The sequence below is a fragment of the Littorina saxatilis genome, linkage group LG1, assembly GCF_037325665.1.
Source record: "Littorina saxatilis isolate snail1 linkage group LG1, US_GU_Lsax_2.0, whole genome shotgun sequence".
Lineage (NCBI taxonomy): Eukaryota > Metazoa > Mollusca > Gastropoda > Littorinimorpha > Littorinidae > Littorina > Littorina saxatilis.
Window position 1 is genome coordinate 16115758 of NC_090245.1, and position 20405 is coordinate 16136162.

General features: G+C 43.1%; 1 protein-coding gene across 8 annotated transcripts in view; it reads right to left on the bottom strand.

Moving 5' to 3' along the window:
• LOC138962941 (acetylcholinesterase-like) overlaps nucleotides 1-20405 on the bottom strand; it is a 108351-nt gene that overhangs the window by 21809 nt on the left and 66137 nt on the right. For 5 of the 8 annotated variants that reach the window (XM_070334934.1, XM_070334924.1, XM_070334929.1 and 2 more), the window contains one exon: nucleotides 87-1595. In XM_070334934.1, the coding sequence (XP_070191035.1) occupies nucleotides 87-1588 (1502 nt within the window). In that variant the 5' untranslated portion in view covers nucleotides 1589-1595. Of the gene's footprint in view, nucleotides 1-86; nucleotides 1596-3094; nucleotides 3299-17321; nucleotides 17450-20405 lie in introns of those variants that run through there. The other 3 variants (XM_070334943.1, XM_070334917.1, XM_070334948.1) reach the window with 3 other exon arrangements.

Genomic DNA, 20405 nt, shown 5'->3' on the forward strand with positions numbered 1-20405 from the left:
AACTGTGGAAAGCGCGTCCAGTACCCAGTAATCATGCCTGTCACGTTACAGTACTAGCATCAACTTGCACCAAGCAACAGACTCACCCAAACTGTGCAAAGCGCGTCCAATACCCAGTGATCCTGGAGGCAAGGGCCTCTTCCCCTGGCGTGTAGTTTGCCGGGAGGGGCAGGGCGAACATGGCCTCTATCTCGTAGCCGTGCAGCACGCCCATCCAGGCCGGCCAGGGGTTGTTGGACAGACGGTGCTCAAAGGAGTACATGTACACGCTGTGGCTGGGCCTGAGGCCGGCGTACAGCGCGGCGAAGGACACCACGGGACAGATGAACAGGTCGTCCCCACTCATATCGTCCGCCACGTCGCGGTATGAGTCTCTGAGGGTGGGCACCACGCCGTCGTAATACTCGTAAATCAGGGCGTCCGTTTGCTTGTCGTCGCCCACAAAGTTGATCCTTCGCGCCACCGTCTCGAAGTCAGCGCGGGACATGCTGCCCGAGTTGTTCAGAGGGAACTGTTGCGCGAAGCCGTAAATAAGCCAGTACATTCCTTCGTCCTTGTTGGCCCCTACGATCACCTGAGTGTCTTTGACTTCGCCTCTTTTCAGCAGTTCCATGGGCTCATCCATCAGGAAGTAGTCGTCCACCACGGGACCTAGGGGCATGTCGAAGTACTGAGAGGTAACGCTCCACATGCTGTCTGTAAGGTTTTGAGCGTTCACACGCCGCATACACTCCGTCATAGCGTCGGCAGGGCTTGAGGGACAGCCCATGATGGACGCCAGGTTCCGGGTGCGGAGTGTCGCCTTGGCCTCGGGGAAGACGCCCCAGTTAACGGTGGGGCTGCTGCTCTGCATGATGGCGCGGGAAAAAAAGTTCATGGACAACGGAGACATCAGGTGGAAGCCTACGGACACAGCGCCGGCGCTCTCGCCGAAGATGGTGATGGTTTCAGGAGTGGCGCCGAAGTTGACCACGTTTTCGTGCACCCAGCGGAGGGCAAGAACCTGGTCCAGCAAGCCCTGGTTGCCCGGCGCCTCCTCCGTGCCCGTGTAGAGGAACCCCAGAGCCCCGAGACGGTAGTTCATGGACGCCACTACCACATTCTCGGTGGACGCCAGGTTGGACCCGTCGTACACGTCCAAGGTAGAAGTCCCAGCCCAGAACCCTCCGCCAAAAATCCACACCATGGTGGCGCGGGGCGGAGAGCCGGCCCCGCGGGGAACCCACAGGTTGATGTATAGGCAGTCCTCGCTGACGGGCGTGTTGGGGTTCCACATGTCTACGCCGCGAAACTTGTTGAAGGCCACGTCCTCACTCTGGTGGCAGGAGTTGGGCTTGGTGTCCGTCATCTTCACCTCAGTCCACGGGACTGCTGGAACCGGATGCTTGAAGCGCAGATCTCCCACAGGGGGCTTGGCGAAGGGGATGCCGTAGTACACGTCCACATCTCGCCCTTTGACGGTCTTCCGTAACCCCTGGATGGGCCCCAATGTCGTATTGATGATGTCTGCGGTCTGGGTAGCGCAGGACGTCAAAGTCAGCAGCAAGGTCAGTAGTACGGTCAAGGTCGTCACCCAGGGAGACTCCATTTTGGGCCTGAAACACACGCAGGATATTTGTTGAAACGTGTCAACATAATGATGTTGTAGTGTTGGCCGCTCAGTAAAAGTAAGGCAGACTAAAATATAAACAGTTGCCGATACTAGCAAAGAAATATGAAGCGATAGAAACTGAGAGATGCGATTGGACTTGAGGCTAAACATGTGAACGTTGTTATGGATAAGAGTGAGTCAAGCGAAGAAACAAAAGAGTGAATACAAAACTTCTCTCAATGTCGATACATTCTAATGGGCAGAATATACCTGCGCAGTTTCAGGGACACAGACGACGCACTGCCTATTATTGATGCTGCGATAGGGATTATGACGAGTATTTGGCCTGTTTTCCTTTCATGCAACGTGTAGCGGGCTGGGATAATCTGCAGTGCGTCGTTTGTCCTGCTGAAGTTACATATATGAGCGGAGCCCCTAACTGGCCGTAATACATTAATTGGCAAACGAATGCTGGTTTAGTCACGCTACTCATTGTGCTTCTATGGACAGAAAGATCACGTTGTTGAAATCTACCTTTTATTTCCCTCCAGACAAAGACGACGCCAGCAACCGCGGGAACTGTTACATTAATCGAGTTACCTTTGTTAGCTTTAATTACGTTCCGTTGAGGCACAGCTGGCGTGTGTGTGAGTGTGTGTGTGTGTGTGTGTGTGTGTGTGTGTGTGTGTGTGTGTGTGTGTGTGTGTGTGTGTGTGTGTGTGTGTGTGTGTGTGTGTGTGTGTGTGTGTTGGTGCGTGCATATGTTTGTGCGCGCGCGCGCGTTTGTGTATGCGTATGCGTATGTTATATACCAAGTCGGAAGTAATTTGGAGTAAAATATGAATGCCTGTTGTTGTTGTTGTTGTTGTTGTTTTTATCACTACTCAGTATTTACGCGTGTTTTACTAAGAATTTCTGAATGTTCGAAGAGGAAAACAAAATTGACGCAGATTTAACAAAAGAGGCACTTATCTTCTTGCGTTTTTTTCTTCTTCTACATTATTGCAATTAGCAAAGCTTTAAAATGTAAACTGCTCACAAGAACAAGAACGCATGCGACAGCCGGTTTACGCTTCCAGTGCTATCAAAACAAAGTCGGTACCAGCGAAGGCAGACAGCTTCATCCACTTTCAATAAATCAGATAATAAATCGATCTCCATGGATTCACAAGCTTCTCTTCATTCCCTCTGCTGTCAGGACGATACGCAGGCTGTGACCCAGTATCCAGCACACTGCAAAACTTCTATTCACTTTCGTCATCACCCAAGAGAAACTTGAGTGCACACATCACTGGTGAACGGAATTGAGTTTTATTCTCATCAGCGCCCAATTGTAAACTTCACTGATAATGAAATCCAGATTTAACGTCCTCGGTGGCAGCACGTGCGAATGAGGGACATGCTTTGGTAATAGGCTTAGTTTTCCAACAAACTTCGCTGATGAGTGAAATTGAGATTTAAAAAAGGTCGTCGATTGCAATAGTGACCAGTAATGTTGCAAACCTCAGAAAGTGAGAGTTGACGCCCTGAGTGGTTGCAGTGTCCAGTTGTGCTAGCTAACCTCACGCAAAAATAAAATCCAGATTTAACGTCCTGAGTTGGCAGTTGCAGCAGCAGCCAATGAGGAATATGTTTTGATAATACGCCTCCAACAAAGTTCGCTGACACCACCGCCGCGCTGGTTTATATACACCACAGAACGTCCGATCCATACCACTCCGAATGACTGCCTGTGCCTGCGACATCACAGTGCTTTTAGCTGCATGACGGCAGCGCAGGCAGTCAATAAAAACGAAACACAATGCAGCAGTTTTCAAGTTCACTGAGGGGTAAAAGCGAAGAGCAGGCTAACCGCGATGCCACCAAAGTGATGCCTGGAGGTGAAAATATGATGATTTTTTTGTCGAAGATCAGTGGTCTTAATTGTGTTTTTATTGCACTGTTGGACAGCCTTTTTCTTTGTCAACGCTGACCAGTGGGACAACCCCCGTAAATACGATATGTTTTAAAGAGTATGAAGCATAGTATATATATATATATATATATATTTATTACCAATTCAGTGCCCCATATGGCTTTTTGACCAATCAGGACGGATTCTAGGTGACCCTCTAAATGTTATAACGTTCAGGCAGGGACCCTTTTTGTTTATCACGCTAAAAATTAACAAGACAAAGTAAAAATGTAATTCAACAATATCAGCGTGATTTATTCTAAAGAATGACACTTCAAATGCTGTCAGGTAATACTCTCTTTATCTAAAAAAAAAATACCAAAAAGCGAGTTTTGTCGGTGGGTGCGTAACGGAACAGCAAGGCACCGCCCATCGTCTGAGTGTGCAATGCCGACCGCTCACTTGAAATCTAAATGATCAAAGTTCGGAAAAATCAAGTAAAATTGCGCCACTCGCTTTACATCAAATGTATCTTTACGTCATTTCCCATCCGTCTAGAGTCGGTTCTAAATCTGTCGCTCTCTGTTCAACGAGAAAAAGCGAAGCAACCGAAACGCATGTTCAACATGGTTTATCTTGTGAGATTGTTGTGTGTCAAAGGCATTTGACCTGTGAATATTCATCACGTGAGGTGTGTTACTCTGATTGGCTGACTCAGGTCACGAGAATTTTTTGACTGACAGGCATAATCAGGTAGAAGCGCTCAAGTTCCCATTGCGGCTGTTCTGTCTAATTCGCGGGGTTGCTTCGAAATTTCTTTTGGTCGAATTAAACGGTAATAAAACCGTTATCTATCTATATATATATACGACTAGTGTCTGTGTGTCTGTGTGTCTGTGTGTCTGTGTATCTGTCTGTGTATCTGTCTGTGCGCGATGCACGGCCAAAGTTCTCGATGGATCTGCTTCAAATTTGGTGGGCATATTCAGGTAGACCCGGGACACGACACAACCTGGTCGATATTTCAACACGTGCTCTCAGCGCGCAGCGCGGAACCGATTTTGGTTCCACCTCAGCTATTTTGGTTCCACCTCAGCTACCCGGGCCCCCATACCGACACACCATAGCCGCTACACCACATCACAACGCCAAAGTTCTCGGTGGATCTTTTTCAAATTTGGACACCGTATTCAGCTACACCCCGGACACAATATCATCGATGAGATATTTCAACACGTGCTCTCAGCGCGCAGCGCTGAACTCATTTTCGTTTTTGTGTTCATTTCACCATTATAAGTAACTCTTCCTTATCTTCTCCAGTGTTTGGCGTTTATCTCCCTTCCTTCGTGTGGCTTTCCCGTTCAGTTCTAAGTTACTATTACTATTTTTAGAATGTCACTGCGCTGTCCACTGCGCTGTCCACAACGCTTCCCTTGCACCCGTAAGTTGTTCTTACTGTCAAAGTGAAAAGGTCGAATCAATTTATAGCCACGCGAAAAATACACTCTCACCTATCTCTATATATTTATAGATACAGATATGCATATATATATACGGCTTCTCTGTGTGTGTGGGTGTTTGTGTGTGTGTGTGGGCAAAAACCTGTGTATTGTAGAGTTCTGTTTGTGATGTGGTCTAGCGGCTTGTGTCTGTCTGTATGTGAAAGCGGACAAACACTCAAGTCCTTAATGGCTCAAAACCGTAGGACTTTTAATATTAATTTTAACTGTCTGTATGTTCTGGCATGTGAGAAGCCACAGCAGATAATATAGGGCCAAGAAATAAGCTCTAAAATTCTCAATCCCGTTTGACAGGACTTCGCCTTCAAAGGTGATTGTGGTGAACCGCCACGCTGTCTGTCTCTGTCTCGCGCCGTTCACCCCAAATTCCCGTTTCTGAGTAACTATTTTTAGAATGTCACTGCGCTGTCCAGAACGCTTCCCTTGCACCCGTAAGTTGTTCTTACTGTCAAAGTGAAAAGGTCGAATCAATTTATAGCCACGCGAAAAATACACTCTCACCTATCTCTATATATTTATAGATATATATATATATACATATATATATATATACGGCTTCTCTGTGTGTGTGTTTGTGTGTGTGTGTGTGGGCAAAAACCTGTGGATTGTAGAGTTCTGTTTGTGATGGGGTCTAGCGGCTTTTGTCTGTCTGTATGTTCTGGCATTTGAGAAGCCACAACAGATAATATAGGGCTAAGAAATAAGCTCTAAAATTCTCAATCCCGTTTGACAGGACTTCGCCTGCAGAGGTGATTGTGATGAACCGCCACGCTGTCTGTCTCTGTCTCGCGATTCACCCCGGCGAAGCCGGGTATTCCTCTAGTTTCTAATATGCTGACTGTTAGCAAATGATAACAGACATGTCTCACAAACGATATCAGCATTCGCCTAAAAGGCTCATGCTTGATATCTTTTTTCTCGACATGTCTTGTTATCATTTGCTAACAGTCAGCATATTAGAAATAACTCATAATATCCCATGACCTCCCTTCTTTGTCTCTGTTACTTCAGTATGGGTATATATGTTGTATTTTTATAGCTCAATAAATACATCATGGACTCCAAAAAATATATGATAGTGCAGATTCCGATTTGGGCAAAGGACTACTTTCCTCCCGACCTTTGACCTCGCGCCGAACAATGTGACACATTTGTATGAAGTTCTAAAATCGTATTGCACGGCTCAGAAAACCATATCAGTTGCACGCAAAAATGAATCTCAGAACTGATCTGATGTATGAGATGCAATAAGCAAAAGTTTCTTTCATTATGAAAGCAATGCAGGTCGAAAAAAACGAACATTCAACTTACAAGATAACCAGATGCTAGCGAACCAAAACAAAAACACGAGTACCCTCCCCTTGCATCGTTAGCAGACGACTTTTGAGAATCTGTCGGTAGTGTGTTTTGGTGTGCGCCTTCAGCTATCAAACATCGGCTGTTTCACGTGTTTTCGAGCAAGTCTACTCTTTTGCCTGGCTCTGCAGTAAGTCCACATATTTTTCCGTAATCCAGTCATATTCCTTCAAAATGCAATCAATCGGCGGTGACAGACGTGTCGGTCGCGTTTTCCTCACACCCATACCAGTTTAAGTTCATCCATGCAAACACACTCGCAAAACAGTTTATCACGTAGATACATTTCAAATAGGGAGCAAATGGTTAAATCTAAACCTACATATTTGTTCCCTAAAATTTGCTTCTCTGTCAATAAGCCTAATTACACACGTTCGAGAAAAACAACGTGGAATCGATTCTGAATCGACTCGAAAGCCAAATGGGTCCCAAACCCGTTTCGCCCGTTCTGCCGACCTGAAACGCAAAACAAAAGAATTGTGCGCTTCAACTAAATTAATTTCTATTCGACTTCATTACTTTCTTGCAACTTATGAACCTTTACTTAAAGCTTTTAAATGGTCTGAAAGTAGTGTTACTGCGTGTTACTTATCGATGCACTCATTCGTTTTATTTTTTCAGCGACGGTCACTTAGTTTAAGGTTGCAAAAGGGCTAAGTCTCGCTGGCAACAGTTTTACCCTGCACAGATCGCAACAGTGCCGCTAGTAGTCTACACTTTGTGTTTGATGGTAGAATGGGATATACAGATTACAACACTCGTGGTTTTCTATATGGCTTGTATTTCAGTCAAGACCCAGCGGGAATATCAATCGAGAGCCACTCGCCAGAGGCTCGTGTCTCCCGATGATATTCATCCGCTGGGTCTTGACTGAAATACAAGCCATATAAAAAACCACTCGTGTTGTAACCTATACATATATATATATATATATATATATATATATATATATATATATATATATATATATATATACCTGAATATGCCCACCAAATTTGAAGCAGATCCATCGAGAACTTTGGCCGTGCATCGCGGACACACAGACAGACAGACAGACACAAGCCGTATATATATATAGATGCGAGTAGTCTTTCTTGCAAAAAAAAAGTCATGAGAAAGGACAGTGCGACAATTTATGAACGTTTGTTTAAGGGAAGGACCCCCATCAGTCTTGCATAGAACAAGGAAAACAATCGTTCCCGTTCTTATTTTGACTTTTGATTCTTGTAGATTATTGTATGAAATGTAAGCGAACAATCTTTAGTGCCTACGATACGCTGGTTATACATCATGAAAATGGGTAGATATAGTCATTTCAGAAAAATCGCCGGTAGGTCAAAACAAGTTCCTCGAATTGTAAGCAATGTTCTAGCGAAAGATATCTTTGCAATGGCACTAAAAATATAAAGCAACGAGTATTAATCATGCATTATCGTTTCGGATGCTCTAGATATCTTGATTACTTACTGACCCTCGTGGCTCACATAGTTTAGTTGAATGTGTATCAATGCGCCTCCCTAGCATGAGTAGATTTCAATGTTCTTCGAGAATGGAATACCGGTGATCTGACCAATCACAGAATCTGTTACATTCTAAACCCATCTTGATTGAATTACAATAAAGATTGTCATTCTTAAACAAAAAACAAAAAAAATATTGGAATGGCCGAACGATGACACTACAACCTTCTATAGAGCTACGACGCACACGTGCCAGTGGAGCTTGAATGCATGCTTTCATCTGCATTAAGCCCCAGAGAGAATATAGCATATGACACCCATGCCAAAGTTGACCAGAATGACATTGTGTTTCCCGAGCTGGATAATTGCATTAATGCATTAATGCCCCCTCCGCGGGCCCCTCCGTCTGGAACTCCCTGCCGTTGGAGCTTCGCCAGAGCCCCTCTCTTGACGCGTTCAAGAGTAGGTTGAAGACTTAGTTCTTCCCGTAGCTGGCTGCGACTTTCATGTTCGACGCGATGTGTTGTGCCCCAAATGACATCCTTGTGTTGTGCTCTGTGAGAGGTGTTTTGTGTGTGCTTAATATTATTTTGTTTGGACCTAGCTATTGATGTGTACATTGTTGTTAAACAGTTGTTTGTTGTATGTTTATTAGGGTCTGCTAGTGTGTGATAGGGTTTATGTCCGTCTGTAGATGTTATTTGTTTTCCTGTTAGTCCTGTGTTGAAAGCTCTTCGACAAGCGCTTAGAACTGTACCCACGGGATACGCGCGATATAAGCTTCGTATTGATTAATGTCTGTTTTGGAAACGGTCTCGTCCCCGCAGTCATTATTCATTAGTTCACTGGGATATTTGCCAACATTTCCGCGCCATTGTTTCGGGACATTAACGTGACAAGACAAATAAACAAACAATCAAGAAAGTAAGCAAGTAAACATACAGATACCAAGTGTGTTATACAGGGTGACCCAAAAAAAAGAGTACCCAAACAAAACGTCATAAATTGAACAAAAATTAAGCAATCTTCCTAAATTTATTTACACACACATGTAGCCTCTGCATGATTTGCACAGAAAATGTTAGCGTTCTAGCTTGTCTTTCAGGAAAGTTATGCTCATTCTACAGAACATGCTCCAAATGGCCTCCGCGCCACTGCAGGCAAACTTGAACTCGCCGCGCAAAGTTATCAATCGCCCGCACACACTCCCGTTGCGAGATTCCGCGAATGGTTGTTGTGATGGCTCTCTTGAGTTCTGTGATTGTCTGTGGGTTGTTCCTGTAGACGTTGTCTTTCAGGAACCCCCAAAGATAGAAATCTGGGGGATTTAAATCCGGGGGAGGCCATTTGGAGCATGTTCTGTAGAATGAGCATAACTTTCCTGAAAGACAAGCTAGAATGCTAAAATTGTCTGTGCAAATCATGCAGAGGCTACCTGTGTGTGTAAATACATTTTATGAAGATTGCTTTATTTTTGTTCAATTTATGACGTTTTGTTTGGGTACTCTTTTTTTTTGGGTCACCCTGTATATATATAATGCTATTATTTTATTGATTAAAAGGGCACGCTTCCCAAACGTCAAACAAGTCGCGTAAGGCGAAAATACAATATTTAGTCAAGTAGCTGTCGAACTCACAGAATGAAACTGAACGCAACGCAACGCAGCAAGACCGTATACTCGTAGCATCGTCACTCCACCGCCCGTGGCAAAGGCAGTGCACGTGGCATTGACAAGAAGAGCGGGGTATTCGTTGCGCTGAGAAGGATAGCACGCTTTTCTGTACCTCTCTTTGTTTTAACTTTCTGAGCGTGTTTTTAATCCAAACATATCATATCTATATATTTTTGGAATCAGGAACCGACAAGGAATAAGATGAAAGTGTTTTTAAATTGATTTCGAAAAAAAAAATTTGATAATAATTTTTATATATTTAATTTTCAGAGCTTGTTTTTAATTCGAATATAACATATTTATATGTTTTTGGAATCAGAAAATGATGGAGAATAAGATGAACGTAAATTTGGATCGTTTTATAAATTTTTATTTTTTTTTACAATTTTCAGATTTTTAATGACCAAAGTCATTAACTAATTTTTAAGCCACCAAGCTGAAATGCAATACCGAACCCCGGGCTTCGTCGAAGAGTACTTGACCAAAATTTCAACCAATTTGGTTGAAAAATGAGGGCGTGACAGTGCCGCCTCAACTTTCACGAAAAGCCGGATATGACGTCATCAAAGACATTTATCAAAAAAATGAAAAAAACGTTCGGGGATTTCATACCCAGGAACTCTCATGTCAAATTTCATAAAGATCGGTCCAGTAGTTTAGTCTGAATCGCTCTACACACACACACACACACACAGACACACACACAGACACACACACACACGCACACACGCACATACACCACGACCCTCGTTTCGATTCCCCCTCGATGTTAAAATATTTAGTCAAAACTTGACTAAATATAAAAAGAAAGGTAAATAAGAGAACAAACTGACAAATAACCAAACAACAACCAACCAACCAACCATCTAAGTTATCAACCAAACAACCAACTAACCAAGCAAACGAATTTCAAAGTGATAACTTCACTTTAAATTAGTATCTTATCAATAGTCTACGCTTTTCCCTTTTTATATTTAGTCAAGTTTTGACTAAATATTTTAACATCGAGGGGGAATCGAAACGAGGGTCGTGGTGTATGTGCGTGCGTGCGTGTGTGTGTGTGTGTGTAGAGCGATTCAGACTAAACTACTGGACCGATCTTTATGAAATTTGACATGAGAGTTCCTGGGTATGAAATCCCCGAACGTTTTTTTCATTTTTTTGATAAATGTCTTTGATGATGTCATATCCGGCTTTTCGTGAAAGTTGAGGCGGCACTGTCACGCCCTCATTTTTCAACCAAATTGGTTGAAATTTTGGTCAAGTAATCTTCGACGAAGCCCGGGGTTCGGTATTGCATTTCAGCTTGGTGGCTTAAAAATTAATTAATGACTTTGGTCATTAAAAATCTGAAAATTGTAAAAAAAAATAACAATTTATAAAACGATCCAAATTTACGTTTATCTTATTCTCCATCATTTGCTGATTCCAAAAACATATAAATATGTTATATTCGGATTAAAAACAAGCTCTGAAAATTAAATATATAAATATTATTATCAAAATTAAATTGTCCAAATCAATTTAAAAACACTTTTATCTTATTCCTTGTCGGTTCCTGATTCCAAAAACATATAGATATGATATGTTTGGATTAAAAACACGCTCAGAAAGTTAAAACGAAGAGAGGTACAGAAAAGCGTGCTATCCTTCTTAGCGCAACTACTACCCCGCTCTTCTTGTCAATTTCACTGCCTTTGCCATGAGCGGTGGCCTGACGATGCTACGAGTAAAATGGCATTGCGTTCAGTTTCATTCTGTGAGTTCGACAGCTACTTGACTAAATATTGTATTTTCGCCTTACGCGACTTGTTTTTCTTTTAACTCATTGTCTCCCAGGTACGGATATATCCGTACCCACTCATAATTATGGCTCTATCTGACCAGATACGCATATATCCGCTCAGACTGTTAGCTTCAGTCGCTTCCTGTAACGTCCATCTAACGCCTGCATTCCAGCGTGTTGATACACAGTTACTACTCAGTTACTACAATTCTGAGTGACCTGCTGCAGCACAGCTGGTCTCAGCTAAAAAAACAAACTTGGTCAACATAGGTGGGGTAGAAAGTGTTAAAGCCTATTAGCCAGTCACAATGCATTAAAAAGCAAAAACATATACTGCGTAAAACTTACAGCTAAATGGCATACCTTTTTTTCACAGAAAAACATCTATCAAAGCAACAGAAAAATAGTCGAATACGAATAGAAACATTGCGTAAATGTTTTCCCCATGTACGTTTTCGGCTCTCAGTTAATTGTGTGCCCTTTTCACGCGGAACCTAGCGGGGAAAAAAATAAAAAAATAAAAATAGACCCAAATAATACGAAATTACAAAAAAGGTATATGGTTCTCGGCTCCAAGTTCGGTAAGCATAAAACATCATCATATCAGAGCAGAACATACCACAAAGGAACCCCTCTTTAATGAGCCCGCGATTAAAGACTTCTCTCCTGAGACCTTGCGTTATGCACATTGTTTTCTAATAACATCATTTAAATCGATTTTGATCAATTTGAAGACTTCCTCCTTTTTAGCCGTTTCGAAGCTCTAAAAGGGAAGGGGGGGGGGGGGGGGGTCCACTGTATAATGTTCCGCGTTTCACGTGCCTGAAATAGCTGTCACTGACGCAAGGGACATCCACTCGAAGCTATCTTGGTAATAGTTCAGACGAAGCTAAATATTTGATGAGCCGACGCGCTTTGGGTTCAGCGTCTTCGGCAAGGGTATGCAACATCTACCTGCGCAAAGACAGATCGAGTTTTCCAATCATTGAAATAAAAATAGTCTCTCCTGGCGTTATTTTTAATAAAGAAAACGAATATATGTTTTCGATCAGGTGGTGATTGCGTCATACTTTGTGTGGCGCGAAATGATAAATAACAAAAACTCCACAGACCAGAAGTCCGCAAAAACAAGCAATATAAGGCATTTCCTTTTTCAGTCGCGTATGGAGGGATCAATAAGATGAAAATGTGATGATGGATTCTGCAAACATTGTTTTGTTAAAACCTTGCTTACTTTGTCTGTCACTCCTTATTTTCTGATAATTATTTTTTTTCCTCTTTCTTTGTGTGGTTTGGTTTGGTCTTTTATTATTTGCTTTATTTTTCTTTGCTTGTTTGTTTTTCGTTGTTGTTGTTGTCGTCGTCGTCGTCGTCAATGTTGTTGTTGTTGTTGTTGTTGGTTTTCGTTTTCTTTTCTTTTCTTCTGTTGCAATTGAATTTGCTTTCTTTCTGCTTTTTTGTCTTTATTTTGTTAATTACATAATTCTTTCTTGAAATCACGAACAATAGAGAAATTCTTTGTCCTTGTTCACCACATGTTTGCATCCTTATGTGCTAGCTAGCACTGTCAGCCCCCCCCCCCCCCCAAAAAAAAAAAATACAGAAAGAAAAAAGAACACAAAAATGTGTTAAATGTGTTGATAAAATCAACCAATAAATCCGCCCAATCAGTCAATCAACCAATCAAATCAATAATCTAATCAAATACGTACACAGAGAGGCTAGTATAGTATGGGAAGGATCGTTGTTGGGAGAGATGATCGAGGCTGATAATCGATACATGTAGACGTACAAGATCAAATTTTCTTGCTCGTAAAAGTGTGGCTAATGTGGAAAGTGCTGCACCATGTCAAATCGATCACCTAAATTCATCTTGTAGAAACCGCTGGCATAGTGCATATTTGAGAAACAGGCTTTCATTTCTTTCCATACTTTAGCGTTCCATTGCTGGGAAATTCGGGTCCCTTCCTAACAATTGAAAGCTAGCTGCAGCAGGAGTACCACTGCCATTTGCACTTCTGGCTGAGCGGCCGAGGTCTTTTACGTGCCAAGGCCGTGACACGGGGGTAGGACATGAATACCGGCTTTGAGTTATCACGGAGAGTTGACAAATGTCCATCCCGGCGTGGATTTAAACCTGTGACCCAAGGATCTCAAACCCAGTGCTCTTCCAACTGAACTACCAACTTCTCGCCCGTAAAAAACCAAAAAACAAAAAACAAAACAAAAAATAACGAGAAGCAATCTGAGCCAGCCACGTACGCACGCATACCCCCCCCTCCACACACACACACACACACGAAAGCCTATACACACTCCGAACGGTTGCTGTGGTTACAGTTCTAATTAATATAACCGGTATTAATCACGTCTTCTGAACAAATCATTGAAATTCGGTATAGGATTACCTGACTTGTGCACCTGCCTAACCTCTGCTCTAGATTTGGATGTATTGACATGCATCTCTCTGTTTATCCCCTACTTTAATTAGCACTACCATCTTGGGCAGCTTCATAAATAATGTATACCTTTTGACTGGTATCGGTGTCTGCTGCAGACGAAAATAGAAGCCTCCTTGTGATCAATTTTTCAGCAAGGGAAACAAAAATGGGTAGGCCTAATCCAATCACGTGATGATAATGTCACAGAGCCAGGCAGGACAGTGGACTGAGGTTCACAAACACGTCTAATAACTGCTATTCCTATATTCCCACGGATCGTAGCGAACTGAAAGAACATTTCTGTCAGTAGGTTGAACTTGAACTACTTTGAAGTTGTCACATATTCACGTTGTTTCAAGTGGCTGGGTCACACTTTTTTGATTGTTGAAAAAAAGTAGTTTTAAGAGCGTGTGTGTTGGGGGTGCGTGGGGGTGCGTGCGTGCGTGTGTTCTTGCGTGCGTGCATTTAGCTAAGTGTAATAGTCAAAGGAAGCAGGACCAGATGACACGTAGCGAAAAAAGATTGTTGCCGATTGTGCATTTTCTCTGGGTTTTGCTCTCTTGACACTCACAACTCCTAGGTACAAAGTAATGGGGAATATTCATAGAAGACCGACATTTTATGTTCAATTCAAATGAGCTCATGTCAAAGCGCGACCGGGTCGATCAGGTATTCTTTTCTTTTATCCTTACTGTGGTATTACAGGGCCGGACCCAGGGGGGGGGGGGGGGGGGGGGGGGTCCAGGGGTTCCGGAACCCCACCCCTGGAAAAAGCATGTACCTTGCTTTGAGTGGTTTTTTTTTTTTACTAGTTTTAGCACCAAAACAATGCTGCTCTTAACCCTCAAAACAAGGCCCAGAATGCACCAGATTGCACAGATTTTAACCGTTTTTCAAAAAATGTCCGGGAGAGCATGCCCCCGGACCCCCCTAGTTGGGAGGCGCGCGCTTGTGGCTTCGCCACTTCGCCGATTTGCCCCCCCCCCCAAAAAAAAAGGAGGAAACCCCCCCCTTACAACTCATTTGGTCCGGCCCTGTATTACTATAATAGTAGAATTATTATAATAGTAATATTGCAGGAAGGATCAAGGAGCAGGATACGTCGATCGACTCGACGCCGCTTTGATACAAGCTCGTGTGATTTCTCTTGACAAAAAGACAAACAGGACGAAGAATAGGTTAAAGGCAGGACTGTTTAAGGAGCAATTTCAGCTACGGCCGCTGTTCTACTTCTAGCTGTACCTCACAAAACAATGTATTTGGCATGCATGAAAGCACTCTGAAATCGAAGAAAAAATTATAAAATAAAACAACAATAAAAATAAGCAATGGCGCAGATACAAACACACGCACACACACACACGCACGCACTCACGCACACACGCACGCACGCGCGCAAACACGCACGCACACGCGCACACACACACAGACACACACACACACACACAAACACACACACACACACACACACAAACACACACCAGATCCTAGTGCTATGAGAGAATTTTTGGGGGTAAAACTGTCATTGTTAATACGTCAAACAGGAATTCGTCCGAAATTAATCACCAGCCGGTAATCCGACCCGACAATAAACGCACATTTACGCGACGGCAAAAATGCGGAACATGTCGAGCATCATAAGCATGAAAGTAATACGAGTACTAAATACACTGCACTTATCTCACTGCTAATCACTGACTTAGCCCCGATCTCCCCTACAGATAAGTGTGAAAGGAAGGAGAGCCTGAATATAAATGTCTTGACACCTCGCTTCTTGTTCAGTCTGACCTGTCTCTGTGGGTGGTGGGAAAAGACTCTCACACGTTATGGGGTAAATTAAGGGTTACGCTGCCGGGGTAAGATCAGTTAACTGTGACCTACTCTCACCTAATTTCTGTTAACCTGTTTTGGTTCCCCTGAGTTTGTTGGCTGGGGGGGGGGGGGGGGGGTTCCAACTGAAGGCAGGGGTCCAAAGTCCACATTTTTTTTCTCTGAGAGGTACATTGGATGGCCAGGGGGGGGGGGGGGGGGGGTTCCGGAACCCAAGGAACCCCCCCTCCCCCCAGATCCGGCCCTGGAGTGCGAAAAACAGAAAACCACTTACCATGCAGAATGCGTGCGTTCAGTCGCCATGTTATTTTGGTGCGAAGTGTAAGGGGATATCACTGAATCGTTTCGCGCAAATTTTTGTTTTGTTGTGACCTCCTATTTCTGAGATATCGCGTGTCCGTTATAAGGCGCCCGTCCGGTAATTAGGGCCTTTCCCCTAAGAGGTTTGCTTTGAAATCAAGCTTGCCACTTTATAGCTCTTACGAATAATCACTCATCTGTTTCTATTGACTAACGGTATGTACACGTGGTGCCCACTCATAATGAATTAATACAGGCTACATTGTACTTTTCGCGAGACGTAGCCTACGAATGTTACATCCCCGTATACTCGGTGAATAGGTTTTACTCTGTCGGACTGTTAGCTTGTTTGTTGTTTTTATTTATTACACCCCCGGTATAGGGGTGTGTATGGGATTCGCTCCATGTGTTTGTTTGTTTGTGTTCGCATATAGATCTCAAGAATGAACGGACCGATCGTCACCAAACTTGGTGAACAGGTTCTATACATTCCTGAGACGGTCCTTACAAAAATTGGGACCAGTCAAATACACGGTTAGGGAGTTATTGGTGGATTAAGATTAAGATTAGGATTCGCTCCATGTGTTTGTTTGTTTGTTTGTGTTCGCATATAGATCTCAAGAATGAACGGACCGATCGTCACCAAACTTGGTGAACAGGTTCTATACATTCCTGAGACGGTCCTTACAAAAATTGGGACCAGTCAAACACACGGTTAGGGAGTTATTGGTGGATTAAGATTCTACAAGGACTTATACAGGGACATATTAATGGTCAAAGGGAAATAACCTTCTCAGTTGGTGGCAGTGAGAATGGTTATTTCCCTTTGACCAACGAGGGTGTTTTTCCTACCTCGGAGGAATTTCTTGTTTTTTGTTTGTTTCTTTGTTTGTTTCTTTGTTTGTTTCTTTGTCTGTTTAATAGTTTGAATATTTAATACTTTGTCTGCCTATCTGTTTGTCCGGACTTAGATTAGATCTCTGGTACTTATGGGTCGATTGAGCTGAAATTTATTTTGACGTATGTTTCAGTGTGAGGACGTTTCTGTAGAGCTGGCTTCAGGCCAACAACAGCACAATGGTTACCAGCACAATTAATCATGCAAAGTGGTAACGCACTTGCGCTCGGAAGCGAGAGATTGCGAGTTCAACCCTGGGTCAGGGCGTTAGCAATTTTCTCCCCCCTTTCCTAACCTAGGTGGTGGGTTCAAGTGCTAGTCTTTCGGATGAGACGAAAAACCGATCGAGGTCCCTTCGTGTACACTACATTGGGGTGTGCACGTTAAAGATCCCATGATTGACAAAAGGGTCTTTCCTGGCAAAATTGTATAGGCATAGATAAAAAATGTCCACCAAAATACCCGTGTGACTTGGAATAATAGGCCGTGAAAAGTAGAATATGCGCCGAAATGGCTGCGATCTGCTGGTCGATGTGAATGCGTCACGTATTGTGTAAAAAATTCCATCTCACACGGCATAAATAGATCCCTGCGCCTTGAGTCCGAGTCTGGAGATACGCGCGCGATATAAGACTTCAGTATAAATCTTGCCACCGTCTCACTTTCCCCTTCTCGAAGCTTAACCATGACATGCTGTGGTCTGAAAATAATAATAATAATAAATGAGCATTTATATAGCGCAACATAATAACTTTACAATTATGCTCTTTGCGCTTGACACATTTAAAATTAAAACACAGTTATACAAGCATTTACATCTACATTCACAGTCAGCAACGCTTAATTAAAAGCATACACCATCAAACATACATTACAACAGATTCTTCCTCTAACTAAGTAATAAAAACATGAATAAAATAGGTAGTGAAAACAAGGAAATACCAGCTGAATACCCTTAATCAAACAGAACATGTTATCAACAATACTGAAAACAGCCCTAGATGTTTATATACATTATCACATTATCACTAAAACAACAAATACACTACATGTAGCCTACTGATGGACTGAGAAAACAAAATCAGGGGTTGTATTTCTTGAAGAGGTGCGTTTTAAGTGCTCGTTTGAATGCTTGGGATGACTGAGAGTGGCGGATGTGAAAGGGGAGAGAATTCCATTGTGTGGGTGCGCAGAAGATAAAAGTGCGTTGAATGAGGGTACTAGGTGAGAATTGGATCCCTGAACCTCCGACCTCCAAAAGCGACAGGGGGTCAAACTCTTGCAGTCTGTTGGTATCACGAGAACTTCACTATGAAACAAGGCGTATGTTTGCTTCTGTGAACCTAACTTTGGACTCTCTTTGGTTCTTATAGGGCTTGACATTCCCAAGAAACAATCTTGTATATAAAACAGTCATTCCTGATTCCTTCTCTTGCTAACGAATGTTAAAAAAAAACCTTCGCAGAGACAATGTCAGACCACAGAAAAAAGCTCGCTCCTACATATAGACGCCAACAAGGCGGTCGACATACTAGGACGGATTATTTGAATGCGAAACTATAATGCTCCATTGACATGATGATCAATTAAATCAATGTCAACAGGCAGTCTCAGACACATCTCTAACGTCAAATCTGCGTCACTGTTGTGCTTCTTTTTTTGCGGCGGGAATCCTAAGCTTATATGTCCTTCAATATTTGCACAATTATCAAAGGTATCGATCTCCCCGTGAAATGATCGTGTATACACCACCAGATATCTTTTCTGGCTTCTAGTGTACATGAGATCAGAGCATCTTCCCACCTTGCCACGGACAACAGATTAAAGTCACAGTCAGCCTCCCCTCCCGTAAACCATCACAGATACTGTCAGACTTTTACACACAGTAGGTGCCCTCCGAAAAGAGCGAGCAATTTTCAAAGAATTAATTTTGCGGATTGTCTCCTCACACAAATCGGACCGTGGTGCGTTTTGGCACTGGACCTAACTTTTAAAATCTAAATAATAAATTGACAGCTTCTTACACAAACATTCTTAAATCATAAAAGAATTCTTTTTTCATCAAGACAAGATCAGTACCATTCGAAGTTTTGAAAGTTTGAAAAAAGAAAAGCCCGGAAGCAGGGTCACGCAAGGTCGTGGTTCTCGTAGCAGACGACGGTTTATATGTCTATCGCCAGTTCCTCTGAACAGTCAAAAGCCATCGCTAGAGTTCTTGTGAGCCATAACCGTTTGTTTCGTGCATAGTCAGAGGTACATAATAACGTGCTATTGCAGATAAGCTGACAGCGATTTACAAACTGACGACAACATTGTGAAAAAGGGAAAGTGGATTACACGGGTTCACGATGGCTCAGGGGTAAGATAAACCACGCAAAAATAAATTCTTTGAAAATTGCTCGCTCTTTAAGATGTTCTCAAGCGGTGAGTGTTTAAATGAAAGGGTGTTTGTACTGTGTGTAAAATCCTGACAATATCTGTGATGGTTTACGGGAGGCTTACTGTGCCTTTAACAGCAGCTGCTTGTCTGCTTTTCGTCCAGAGTGCGAATCAGGGCCGGACCCAGGGGGGGGGGGGGGGGGGGGTGTTCCAGGGGTTCCAGAACCCTACCCCTGGAAAAAGCATGTACCTTGCTTTGAGTGGTTTTTTTTTTTAACTAGTTTTAGCACCAAAACAATGCTGCTCTTAACCCTCAAAACAAGGCCCAGAATGCACCAGATTGCACAGATTTTAACCGTTTTTCAAACATTTTCCGGGGGAGCATGCCCCCGGACCCCCTAGTTCAGCAGGCGCGCGCTTGTGGCGAAGCCACTTCGCTGATTTGCCCCCCCAAAAAAGGAGGAACCCCCCCCCCCCCCCCCTTTACAACTCATTTGGTCCGGCCCTGCGAATTGTTTGCTGAATGAATGTCACAGCCAACACCATTGTCAACACTATTGTCATGTCATTTCTCAGATTTGAGATAATAAATTTGATTTGATTTGATGTTCTTTTGGTGCTTTTTTTGTTGTTGGTCAAGTTCATTCAGAAAATAATCCCAGACTTTCAAGCCGCGCTGCTTTATTAGTTTAAGGTTTATTTTAATTTTAATAGTCTTGACCCATGTAAACTCATACCGGCACGGTTGGCCTAGTGGTAAGGCGTCCGCCACGTGATCGGGAGGTCGTGGGTTCGAACCCCGGCCGGGTCATACCTAAGACTTTAAAATTGGCAATCTAGTGGCTGCTCCGCCTGGCGTCTGGCATTATGGGGTTAGTGATAGGACTGGTTAGTGCTAGGACTGGTTGGTCCGGTGTCAGAATAACGTGACTGGGTGAGACATGAAGCCTGTGCTGCGACTTCTGTCTTGTGTGTGGCGCACGTTATATGTCAAAGCAGCACTGCCCTGATATGACCCTTCGTGGTCGGCTGGGCGTTAAGCAAACAAACAAACAAACAAAATGTAAACCCATACCTAAACAGATATGTGATGGTTTACATTAACTGTGCGGTTCTCTCATTCTAGGCCAGAAGTTGTGAATTATATCACTTCTAAAATGATTTAAATCAGTTTGCTGGTGGAGAACGACGCTTCAAAGAATCAGAGGATAATGTTGTATTCACTCTAACAACTGCAAGTTGGATGATATCAACATAATACACTAGTTTTTCGTTTC